The sequence below is a fragment of the Eumetopias jubatus genome, unplaced genomic scaffold, assembly GCF_037043125.1.
Source record: "Eumetopias jubatus isolate StellerSeaLion01/CBP00866 unplaced genomic scaffold, mEumJub1_p1.0 scaffold_14, whole genome shotgun sequence".
Lineage (NCBI taxonomy): Eukaryota > Metazoa > Chordata > Mammalia > Carnivora > Otariidae > Eumetopias > Eumetopias jubatus.
The window spans coordinates 14,662,785-14,675,781 of NW_028274820.1; the positions used below are offsets into that span (position 1 = coordinate 14,662,785).

At 41.4% G+C, this 12,997-nt stretch overlaps 1 protein-coding gene across 3 annotated transcripts in view; it reads left to right on the plus strand.

Moving 5' to 3' along the window:
* Positions 1-12,997, plus strand: part of VPS41 (VPS41 subunit of HOPS complex) — a 199,506-nt gene that overhangs the window by 156,664 nt on the left and 29,845 nt on the right. For all 3 annotated transcript variants that reach the window (XM_028108900.2, XM_028108901.2, XM_088018676.1), the window contains 4 exons: positions 288-349; positions 1,729-1,810; positions 5,772-5,864; positions 11,352-11,479. In XM_028108900.2, coding sequence (XP_027964701.1) covers positions 288-349; positions 1,729-1,810; positions 5,772-5,864; positions 11,352-11,479 — 365 coding nt within the window. The remainder of the gene's footprint in view (positions 1-287; positions 350-1,728; positions 1,811-5,771; positions 5,865-11,351; positions 11,480-12,997) is intronic.

The following is a 12,997-nucleotide window of genomic DNA, read 5'->3' on the forward strand; positions in this document are numbered from 1 at the left end:
GATTTCTTTTGTAGAAAATCTCCTAATCGGGGGCAAGTTAGGAGCCTTTACCATAGGAAGGTTATTTTTGTGTGAATTCTAAAATTTGTGAAAATATAAATACAAGTACATTGAAATCTGTTTAAGAAGGAAACGAGCATAATTACATACATACACTAAGATGTATAAAACAGATTCTAGCCCGTAATGCCAGTAGGACCCTGATGTCATGGGCTGCTCAGGAACTGAGGCTCAACTTTGCAGGCGTTCTGGTTAATTATGAAATTCCTTCATTTAATTTTCCCTAGGATATTGGCTTGGCATATATAAACCACCTGGTGGAGAAAGGAGAGTATGACATAGCAGCACGGTAATAATGACATTTTCACACTTTTTGTTAGTATAAATAGAATTGAGAAATGTTAACACTACCATTCTCTGAGGTCAACATTTTTTTTTTTTATCTTTCTTACGGGGTACTTTTTGAGTATTAGTGGCTTTAACCACAGAATGGATTTGTTACTTAACCCACCTACTGTCTCATTTTCATGAAACAAAATTCAATGAGAAAGATGTCAAAAATCATGAAGAGCCTGAGAGTTTACCCTTTTTGTAAACTAAAGAGTTAGCACATGGGTGCTGGCAGAAGGCACAAGACTCCCGGGTCAGAGACGCAGGCTAATTCAGCAGTAGTAGTAGCCAGAGTATTGGCATTTGTGCTGGACCCCACAGCCCCAGTTCCCGCAGCACGACACACAGAGCTGGCCAGGTGATGCGCTGCACAGACCATCACTCGTGTTACAGGAGAGGGACCCTGAGTTTAGGGTCTCTGACTCTTTTATAACAGGCATTGAGCCTGCCTGCCCTTCGCTTCAGAGGAACGTGATATATTTATTATGCTAGACACTAAACAATCCTGCCCTTTGCTCTGGAGGGAAACACTATCTGTGTCTCCCATTTCTAGGGCTATTCACTCTACAAGCATCCTTGAGAAGGCAGTCAGTGCTGCTGCTTATAATTCAAGGAGAGTTGTCTCCCAGCAAGAGGGTGGTAATTCAATGGAAGCGACCAGATTTCAGGCTTCAGGTTTGCAGGGGTCTGTGGTGGACAAGAGCGTAAATGTTACGTAGTGGTCGTGTGGGTGTGTGTGAGTGGCTCCCCCTGGAGCTTCACGGTGCTCACCTCCAGGACTGCGGGACAGCCTGGGAACGTAGCCTTCAGGCTGACCTCTCGTTTTCTAAGATTTAGTGAGACCTGTTTCTTTGATGTGTAAATTAAGTTTTTATTCATATATAAACATTTCTCCAGATTATATACTATGATAGGATCCTAAATTTCTGAAGTCTGATTTTGTAGTCCATTATTTAAAGCCCTTCAAGAAGTGATTTAAGTGGGTACTTTGGGGTATGATGACATTTCTTCAAGGTGAGAAATGTCCCCAAACCGGCAGTGCTCATCTGGATAAGGAGGAAACTCAGAACAGGATAATCTTTGGGAAAGCCCTTAATCATAGTTTCTGAAAGGGATTCATCTTTATTTGTAAGTATCTGGTAATAATTTTCATGATTTCTGTCAACCTTGTATATATGCAATCAAGTGGTTATCTAGTAATACCTTTATGTGCACTGGCACTTGAGATAGAAATTTGTCAAAACTCTGGGATGAGAGATTTATCTAAACCAATACAGGAAATGTCTACTTACTCTTTTTTTTTTTTCCCCTTTCTCCATGGGATGTTTTCACTGCCAGCAAATGCCAGAAAATTCTTGGGAAAAATGCAGCACTCTGGGAATATGAAGTTTACAAATTTAAAGAAATTGGACAGCTTAAGGTAAGCACAGCCTTATTTTTAACTGAATTTTTGTATGTAGTGTATTGATATTGAGATGGAAATAAAATTAAGACAGTAGTAATCAGTTCTTTCCCGGGAAGCAAGTGTTAGCTAGGAAGAAAAAACAAAATATAAATGTGATTATATTTTATATGTATAAAATGTGTCTTATATCCCTCCAATTCTATGTTTAGATAAAGTTTTTATGGTTTCTTTTAAAGATTTATTTATTTGAGAGAGAGAGCAGGGGCAAGGGGCAGAGGGAGAGAATCTCAAGCAGACTCCCTGCTGAGTGCAGAGCCCGATGCAGGGCTCAATCCCAGGACCCCAAGATCATGACCTGAGCTGAAACCGAGAGTAAGACGCTTAACCAACTGAGCCACCCAGGCGCCCCTGAAGTTTTTATGTTCTTAATGAATATGGAAAGCAGGTATAATCTCATCCTGCAGATTATAAAGTGAGGCTTTCTTCAAATGCACTGAAGAATTAACGCATTTTTCAAATAATGTTTTATTTGCTGGAAGGCAAATGAAAAAGTTTGACCATGTAGCTATGCAGCTATAACATGTAGCTGATATTTTCATGTTGTTAACTTTTTTTTTCTTTTTCAAGTTTTTATTAATTTACAGTTAACATACAGTGTAATATTAGTTCAGGTGTAGAATTTAGTGATTCATCACTTATAACACCCAGTGCTCATCACAGGTGCCCTCCTTAATACCCATCACCTATTTAATCCATCCCCTGCCCACCTCCCCTCCAGTAATCCTCAGGTTGTTCTCTATAGTTAAGAGTCTGTTTTATGGTTTGCCTCTCTTTTTCTTTTCTCCCCTCGTGTTCATCTGTTTTGTTTCTTAAATTCCACATATGAGTGAAATCATATGGTTTTTGTCTTTCTCTGACTGACTTTGCTTAGCGTAATACTTCCTAGCTCGATCCATGTCGTTGCAAATGGCACAGTTGCATTCTTTTTTTATGGATGAGTAATATTCCATTGTATATGTGTATATACCATATCTTCTTGATCCATTCATCAGTCAGTGGACGTTTGGGCTCTTTCCATAATTTGGCTATTGTTGATAAAGCTGCTATAAACATCGCAGTGCATGTATCCCTTTGAATCAGTATTTTTGTATCCTTTGGGTAGATACCTAGCAGTGCAGTTGCCGGGTCATAGGGTAGCTCTATTCTTAACTTTCTGAGGAACCTCCATACTGCTCTCCACATCGGTTGCATTAGTTTGTATTCCCACCAACACTGTAAGAACGTTCCTCTTTTGTTTCTTGTGTTATTGATTTTACCATTCTGACTGGTGTGAGGTGATATCTCATTGTGGTTTTGATTTGCATTTCCCTGATGATGAGTGATGTTGAGCATCTTTTCATGTGTCTGTTGGCCATTTGTAGGTCTTCTTTGGAAAAATATCTATTCATGTCTTATGCCCATTTTTTAACTGGATTATTTGTTTTTTGAGTGTTCAGTTTTATAAATTCTCTATATATTTTAGCTACTGCCCTTTATCAGACATATCATTTGCAAATATCTTCTCCCATTCCAAAGGTTACCTCTTAGTTTTGCTGATTGTTTCCTTCAAAGGAAACAGTTGACCTTTCAACTTAATGCACAACCTCCAAAGTAAACAATAAAGGATTCCTATGTTTCTTTAAAACGTTTAAAATGTTTTCAATATTTGTGAGCCTTTGCAGTGTTCTCTTGGAGTTATGAATACGTTTTTAAACGTTCCCAATTATGGGGCACCTAAGTGGCTCACTCGGTTAAGTGTCTGCCTTCAGTTCAGGCCACGGTCCCAGGGTCCTGTGATCAAGTCCTGCTTCGGGCTCCTGGCTCAGCGGGGAGTCTGCCTCTCCCTCTCCCACTACCCCTCCTCCCCACTTGTGCGCACACTCGCTCGCACGTGTGCTCTCTCTCTCTCTCTCACTCCCTCAAATAAATAAAATCTTTTAAAAAAAAAATTCCCAGTTAGGTTGCCCGCTCTGTGACGAGTGCGCTTGCCCCAGGGAATCTTCTTGTCTTGTTTGTTGGGCTGCTCCTTATCCAATCCTGTGGCCATGTTTAGCCTGATGGCTCCATGACCCAGACCTTTGTTTTAAATTCAGTATCTGTGCTGGAAGTGTGTGATGGCCCTTTTTTCCTTGTAGGAACTGCTGATAACGATCACTCAAATCAATGTGAATCCATTTCTTTCCCAAATTTGTTCCTCCTCCTTTCGGTCTATATCTGTGACATGACAGCGTACCCATTCCTCTGTGCTTAAGAGCTCCAAGCCACTGCCCAGATGAGAACATCTGACTCACCTCCTCATGCAGTTCCATCTCCGATTCTCATTAGTCCTTCTTTGTCCATACCACTGGGCCTCTCCTCCCCTCGGGGGCCACGGCCTCGACTCTTGAATGTGCTGTTGCAGGGGCCTTCTGATAGATCTGCAGACAACTTTACCCCAGAGCTAGCTGCTTAAAAAATAAATCTGCTATTCGCACTTCCCTTGTTCTCGAAGTATAAAATCCAAATTGTTTTCATTGCCCTGCCTCGCCTTTCTCCCCAGCCTCCTCTCCTTTCTGGGACTGCCGTCCCACACGCCAGAGCCACTCTGATCTACCCTAACACACAGTGCGCATCCATGGCTCCATGCCCTTGCCCTTCCTCATGATGTTCCTTCTGCCAGGGTGCCCTACCCCATCTTTCTTTGCCTCATAGACTCCTGGCATTTGTCATGTCTGCCTCAGGAGACAGGATTTGCCCCTGCCAGTCACAGCACCTTGTGAACACCTTGTTTATGTAACACTTAGCAGCCAGTCTTGCAGTTGGCTGTTTAGATGTCTGCATACTGTCCCCTTGAGGCTCTGAGCCCCCTTTGGATGGTGACTCTAGTTCTGCGTCCCCAGAACAAAGTATGGCAATTGGTACATAGTGCCCTGCAGAGTCATTTAACAGTGTTCGCAAATTCAACACTTAACACAGCACTGAAACAGCTAAAGAATGCAAGGTGTGTATTTTCCCTTCATTTCAAACAATGATTATGAGTTTTTAAAGAGTGATATATTCCATTTTAAGGAGAAAAAAATATGAATAGATGACCTGTAACTCCTCGACTACTTAAGGTAGCTTTTATCTCTGTGAAGTTCTCCTTCCTATTATTTAGATTTTCATTAATTTGTCTGGAAGAACAGATAAAGTTTCACTTAACTGAGGCAGGTTTTTTAGTTATCATTCATACATATATACACCTTGTATATACTTTTGAAAATATATTGTAATGTGTCATAAGAAGGTAGAGTTGATTTGAATTTTTCTTTTCATAATCATTTTCCAAAGTACTATGTTGCCTTACATTTTAAAAGTGGAAATATACAGATGGTCTCCTACTTACAGTAAGTAGTTCAGTTACGATTTTTCAACTTTAGAGTGGTGCAAAGGCGATACACATTCAGTAGAAACCACAGTTTGAACTTGGATTTTTCCCAGCGCTAGTGATACACGGGATGATCCTCTGGCGGGATGCGGGGCCGGGCAGCGACTGCAGCTCCTGGTCAGCTCAGCCACGCCCTCGCCAGGGTCAGCAACCCACACACTCACACCATTCTGTACCCACACAGCCATTCCATTCTCTTTTTCCTTTTCAGTACACTATTCAGTAAACTAAATGAGATATTCAACATTTTATTTTAAAATAGGCCATGTGTTAGACGATTTTGCCCAACTGTTGGCTCACGTACGTGGTGTGAGCATATATAAAGCAGGCTCGGCTAAGCTGTGGTACTCAGTGAGGGAGGTGTTTTCAGTGCATTTCTGACTTAAAATATTTTCAATTTCTGATGGGTCTGTCAGAACCTAACCCTGTGGTGGGTTGCAGAAGGTCTGTACTTTCATATTTTCTGCATAATTGGAGTATAGTTTTGTTTTGCCCCTTCTGAAATGATTTCGTTTCTTTTTTCTTCCTTAGGCTATTAGTCCTTACTTGCCAAGAGGAGATCCAGTTCTGAAACCACTCATCTATGAAATGATCTTACATGAGTTTTTGGAAAGTGATTATGAGGTACGGCATTCCGACGTGGTCATATTTACTTGCTCTCAATGGGAAAATGGTAAGAAATCGAGAAAAATAATACAGTGGAGCAGGCGGTTGAGAGGGAGCAGATTTTCAGTTTGTGGGTGTTGGATGAAACTGAGGTGACGCTCTCATGACAGCTCATGTCTGTGTGGACAATGAAAACCTCTCATCCATGCATGTTTTGCAGGATTCCTTAATTCCTTTATAGTTTCCTAAAGCTACTTTGTTTGGCTCCTTGAGAAAGCTGAAGAAAAAGGACAAGTGCTGTGTGGTGATTTCGTACATAGACTAGCAGCTGCTGTTGATGCTTAAAGCCTCAGACTCAGATCTAAGTTTGCCGGAAGAGGATTAAAGTGAAACTAGGGCGGCAGGAATGGGGAAGGAGATTGGTGGACAGGATCTGCTTGTTTATTGATGAGGGAGAAAAGCAGTAGTTACATCACTCACCCACCATATGCTCCACACTCTCACATGCATGTTGCAATTTTGTCCTCCCGGCGACACTATAAACAGCGATATCCAATTTTACAGATGAGGAAACCAAAGATTAAAGAAATGAAATAATTTGTTCGCAGGTATACATTTAAAAAATAGGCATGCCTGGATTTGAATTTAAATTTGGTGTTTGTATGCACCTAAAAGGGATTAAAATTTTTAAAGTTGGTTGATTTAACATACATTATGCAGAAAATATCCGTGTGGTATCCACTATATTGCGAGCACATGGTGGGCCCCAGGCATGCAGGTGTGAATGAAATGACGCACATTCAGCGGTAGTTCATGGTCCAAGTAAACCGGTGCTTCTCAACAGGGGCTGAATATGCCCCCCGGGGACATTGGGCTATGTCTGGCGGCCTTTTTTGGTTGTCATGACTAGGTAATTGGTGCTACTGACACCAATTTAGTGGATGGAGGCCAGCAGGGATGCAGCTGACTGAGCATCCTGTGATGCACAAGAGAGCCCCCCCATGACAGAATTATTTGTCCTCGAATGTCAATAGTACTGAGGTTGAGAAACCATGATAGAAACGAATTATTATATAATACGCTGAGTGCTCTAGTAAAGCTAAGACTCTACCTTCTTCCTGGTGACCAGAGGAAGAAGATTTCTGGTGGGCAGACTCTAGACAAGGCTGGTAAGCTCTTTGCCACAGCTGTGACGTCGGACCCTGGGTGGCTATGCGTCAGTTTCCGCCACGCCCTTCATAGTCGCTCGTCAGCATGGCACCGTCTTCAGCTGCTTATGAAGTTCAGGAGCCTAAGCCGGTGATAAGTGTTCATTTCAGCGCCTTGTGGTATGCTCTAGGCTGTCATTGCCTTCTTATAGTTTGGTGTTAGGTTGTAAAGATAAGGAAGACCTTATTTGCACAAGAATTTGAGGTGGTTTGCAAAAAGTTTAATACGTTGAGGAGGAGAGGGAATGAAGAAAGGAATGTCTAGCTTCTGAGTGCCTACTGAGCATTAATACCTTGTCAGGGCTCCTTTTTTTTTTTTTAACCAATAATGGATTCAACTTAAGAAGGATTAATATGGCAAACACTACTACATTTTAAGTTGGAGGTGAATTTTAGATCTAAAGATCTCTAGGGACCTTTACGATAGTGATCCCGTACCGGTTAACTCAGGTGTTTGGTCAGTTATTGTCAACCAGGTGTTCCTGGATACAGAAGATCGAAGCAGCCTGAAGCATGTGTGATCTGTACAGTTCCTTTACTTTTATAAGCCTGTGTTCTCAGCATAGGAAGGGATTAAGTGCTTCAGCATGAATTAAACTTGAACAAATTAACTTCATTAAATGTGCATACTAATGGAAGCAACATTTTCTCGTATTACTGTGTATTATAATCCAATCTGCTGTAACAGCGTGGATCTATTTCTTTCTAGAGTAAATGTACATCTTCTAGCAGAGCTTATGGTAATAGTTTCTGTCATTTGTGTTGGGTACCAGCTGATGGAGGCTAGGGGCATGCTTCCTATGCATTTCCTATTCAGTTCAACTCAACATAGCTTTATTTAGAACCTACCATGGCCTAGAACTGGGCTGAGTACTCAGTTGGATCCAAGAGAAACTTAAAAAACACAGTCCTGTCTTCAGTAGATTTACAGGCTGAGAGGAGAGATGATATTGATAAGCTTTAAGCAACTAGAACGTAAGTGACATGGGCAGAGTGATATGTTCTGTAAAAGATCTGATGAGAGGCCATTATTGGCCATAGTTATCAGAACAAGTTTCTTCAGTGAATAAAGACTTTAATGGACTTCTCCTTTTTTTTTCCATTATGTTCTCAGTACATACAGTGGCTCTCATAAATATTCCGTCTGTACATCTTCCCAAAAGAAAGAGAATTATGAGTGTTGTGTGAAAATGGTGGGGAAAAATACGAATTTTATTGTGAAATACTGAAGTTTGGTCTACTTGTCCTCTTTTTAAAGTAATGCAATTTCACCAAGAGAAACAATTCTATTATTTTTATGATTCTTTTTATAATTCTTTCACATGATTCAACTCTTTTTCAAGAAGCTATTTTAGATTCTGTGTCATTAAAGTTATCCTATCAATTCATGTCTGGAAGACTTGACTGAGACAGAAAGGAGGATGCATGACTTGAACTTAGAGCTTGTAGATGTTTTTTTCCTGAATGTTTCAGGGTGTCTGCTTGGTCAGTACTTGTTAAGAAGGGGGCTGGGAGGTTGGGTTAGCCTGGGGATGGGTATTAAAGAGGGCACATTCTGCATGGAGCACTGGGTGTTAGACGCAAACAACGAATCATGGAACACTACATCAAAAACTAATGATGGAATGTATGGTGCTTAACATAACATAATAAAAAAAAAGGTATAAATAATTTGTTGTCCTAAGCTCTTATAAATCGTTTCGCTTCCATCATTCTTGGTTTCGTGTTAAATTTTGAATTAAATTGTCACATAATTGACCAGGGAAGCGTTCTGCCTAACACTTTTGATGACATATTATGTGTGCTACTAAACAGCACTAAAGGTCGGATTTTAGAAAAACAGCTGTACTTCTCTAGAATATTGGCTTCTCAGTTTTCTTTTCTTCCTAAAAAGATATGAAGTGGCAGTATTTACTTGGAGGTAATGATGCTTCCTGACTTGCTGGTGCGGGGTTTCTACTGAAATGCAGATAGCTTCGTCTTTTTTTTTACAACCTAGCAGCGTTATTGTATAAGTACCATGCACCAACTGATGATGCCACCAGAGTGCCACAGAGTTAAACTTTGTTTCCTATTATTAATGACAGATATATAAGCATATTAAAAGCGGGACAATTGCCATGGCATTTCATTCGGTGAATACCTTTTAACCTTGTACTTACTATGATGGGCACTGAGGTGTTCCCTGACTTCACCCACTTGGTCGTAACAGCTCCCTGATAAACCGTGTCCTCTGATGAATAATAAAGACCACAGGGTTGATTGCGTCAGTATTTCTTAGCATATTTATTCAAGGGCGTACAGAGCCAGTTTAGTAGAGAAAAGCCTGACCTGAAATGTGGTAAGTGTTTATGTCGGTTTACATTGGAGGCATCATGTTTTTTTCACACGGTATGACCGGTCGTTTTGTCTTATTTTGTATTAGGAGTCGGTGGTACTGCCAGGCTGTTGCATAAATTAGGGAAAAGAGAAAATGGAGCCAAGCCTCCTTCTTCCCAAACAGTATGATTCCTGGTCTCAGGGCCACTGAGAGCTGCCAGTGTTTGGATGGGAATCTTTTTCAGACGTTTTTATCTTACACATTATAGAGTCTTAAAATAGAAACCTGATCCAATGTACCGTTTTGGCTCCAAGAACATTTTAATGTTCTGATTCACTGGTTTTATAAAATACATCATCTTTGGGACGCCTGGGTGGCTCAGTCGGTTAAGCGTCTGCCTTCGGTTCAGGTCATGGTCCCAAGGTCCTGGGATTGAGGTCCACATCGGGCTCTTTGCTCAGCGGGGAGTCTTCTTCTTCCTCTGCCCCTCCCCCTGCTCGTGTCTCTCTCTCTCTGACAAATAAATAAATAAAATCTTTAAAAAAAATACATCATCTTTACTTAGTGATGCCCCTCCCCACATCTCTCAAATCAAACTGCAATCATGCTCTTACATGGGAAGGTTGCAGTTTGAATGGAAAACGTGTTGCCTGTTGTTCAGGTCTCTTGCCATCCTTCCCGGGGCTGCTTGGGTAGGACTTCAATAGAGACTGTATTCCTGATTCTTTGTGGTTTTCTTTTTATCAAATCGTGGTACTTTACAGAAGCACATTCCAGGGCACCTGGGTGGCTCAGTTGGTTAAGCAACTGCCTTCAGCTCAGGTCATGATCCTGGAGTCCCGATATCAAGTCCTGCATCGGGCTCCCTGTTTGGCAGGGAGTCTGCTTCTCCCTCTGACCCTCCCCCCTCTCATGTGCTCTCTCTCTCTCTCTCTCATTCTCTCTCTCTCAAATAAATAAATAAAATCTTAAAAAAAAGAAGCACATTCCACCGCACTATTTTCATTTCTAAGTGTCACTTAATTAAATTCATAGTAGTTTATTAAAGCATTAGTTGAGATACTTAATAATACAATTTTTTTTGATAACATGAAGATTTTTACTTCTGTTTGCTGTCTTGAATACATCTAAGGTTTTTCTCTAAAAGCTGCCAAGAATCAGTAAGTAAACTGCTCTACCATACTCTTGAGTTACAAAACATGAACTCTAAAGTTGGGAATCAGGAGGACAGAGGCTGCCCAGGATCCTGGCCAAAATTCAACTGTAGGAGAGAAGGAGGATCCAATCAGAGGATCTAGTGTGTTCTATCCGAACCGCAAAATTTGAGATCCAGCTAGGGGATGAGACTTCAGCCAAAGTCTCAAATCCCCCAAGCAAAACTAGGTTCAGAGGCAAGAATGCAGAGAGGACCAAAAAACAAAAAACAAAAACAAAACAAAACAAAAGGAAAGAGGACAAAGATGATAACTTGTTGAAGGTGGGGTACCAGTGACTCCACTGTCGAAACAAGGCGTGTGTACAGTCATGCACGTGGGGGGCCAGACCCAAAGGGCACAGGAGGTGGGTGGGGGGAGTGGCCGGCTTGGACAGTATCTTCAGGATATTCAAGGTGTCGTCCAAGTGTTACAGTTAGTCCGGACTGAGGTCAGAGCAAGTCAAAGCCAGAGTCTGTGTGTGCAGTGTGGCTTTATGGAAGAACCAGGGGGGCCTTTCTTACTGGTGCATTTCATCAAATACGTAAGAGCAGATGCAGCCGATGCCACCCACTTCCAGGAATGGTAAATGGGGACTTGTGCGCAGTGATTCTCTGCCTCCCTCGCCACCCCCAAACCCAGAGTCTGAAAATTGGTGATCCATTCATGCCAGAGTTTTAATCATAAAATTATTTTGTCTGTTTACATGAATACTTCTAGGCATTGTTTAAACTATTTGGATTGTTATTCTATTTCAGGAGTGTTCTTCTCTTGTTCTGTTTAGGGTTTTGCCACTCTGATCCGAGAATGGCCTGGAGATCTGTACAACAATTCAGTAATCGTTCAAGCAGTTCGGGATCACCTGAAGAGAGATAGTCAGAATAGAACCTTACTCAAAACCCTGGCAGAACTGTGAGTAGAATTTAGTGCTGCTTTTTCCAATTCGACCTACGTGAAAAGTTTTTATCTCTTATTTATTTTTTTTTAAATATTTTATTTATTTGACAGAGAAAGACGCAGCGAGAGAGGGAACACAAGCGGGGAGTGGGAGAGGGAGAAGCAGGCTTCCCACTGAGCAGGGAGCCCGATGTGGGGCTCAATCCCAGGACCCTGGGACCATGACCTGAGCCGAAGGCAGACGTTTAATGACTGAGCCACCCAGGCGCCCCAAAGTTTTTCATCTTTTAGATCTAGCAGACTCTGAATGGGGAGGATGCAGAGGAGGGAGCCTTCTATACATTTTTCCTATATTCACCTTTAGTAACGTCCTCTCGTAAACCTCCAGTGAACAACTAGCAGGGGAGGAAAATGTGCAAGACTATAGAGTTGTAATGCAGACTGTTTCCCAGAGGAGAGGAACCCTAGTCAGCAGCACTACGTAGGAGCAGTGGTTCAGGGAGGGAAGAGCACCAGGTCTCAGACTACGCAAGAAAATCAGTTTCCCAGGGAGGCTCTGGATTCTGTCATGCTCGGATCTGCATGTCAGTTAATGTCTCAAACCTGATTCCTTCTCTAGAAGGTGTATACATTGCTTATGGGATGATTTCAAGGCTTAAAGGAGAGGTCATAATTAAGAACTAATTAAGCACTGTGCCTGGCACTAAGAGCTCAGAAAATGGAAGTTTGGTTAATAATTTTCATATTTATTGGGTACTTTTGGTGACCCAGGCTTTCTCCTGTATGCCTGGGATTCAGGGAAAGATAGGGTACACTCATGCCCTAGATGAGCTTTGATCTAGTGAAAAGAGAAGCACACTGCAGGCTAGCTCAGGAAGGTGGTTCCTGCTTCAGCCCCTCCTTGGCATTCCCACCACCTCACACAGCCCCTCCCCCATCTTCTTACATCTTTTGCCAAGACCAAGAAAGGTGCCCCAAAGTGACCTAGAGTTCAGGGATATTTGTCACTCTCTGAGTTGAAACACTGACCCATTTTCTTCTGGAAACGTCTAGATATTCCTTGGGCTCTGTAGTACTAACTGTACTGGTAATACTTCATACTAATAATGGGCTCACAGTATAATTTAGGTTCACTTGGTTTTCAGGAGCTAGCTTGGGAATTAATGTGAAGAAGAGTCCTTCAGTAGAAAAACATGTGTCAGTTTTATAAACTTCCCTCACAAATAAGCTTTGGGGATACAATCCATTTGCCAGCTGAATACTGCTTATAAAAATTTTAACTGAATTTTTTTATTACTGGAATAAGAATTTCCTTTTTTCTGGATCATAGTTTCTTTGTCTGACATACGGATTTCTATGAAGAAGTTTTGAGAATTTCTATAAAAGAAAATGTTTATTACTTGAACATTGTCAATTTTCTGAAGTTTTGGGGAGTTGGGAAGCAAGGCTCTGAGAAAGAAGTACGTACTGGTCACATGTAGTTAAGTCCCAAGGAATAGTATTCCAAATAAAGTTGACTTTTCTATTTAAACA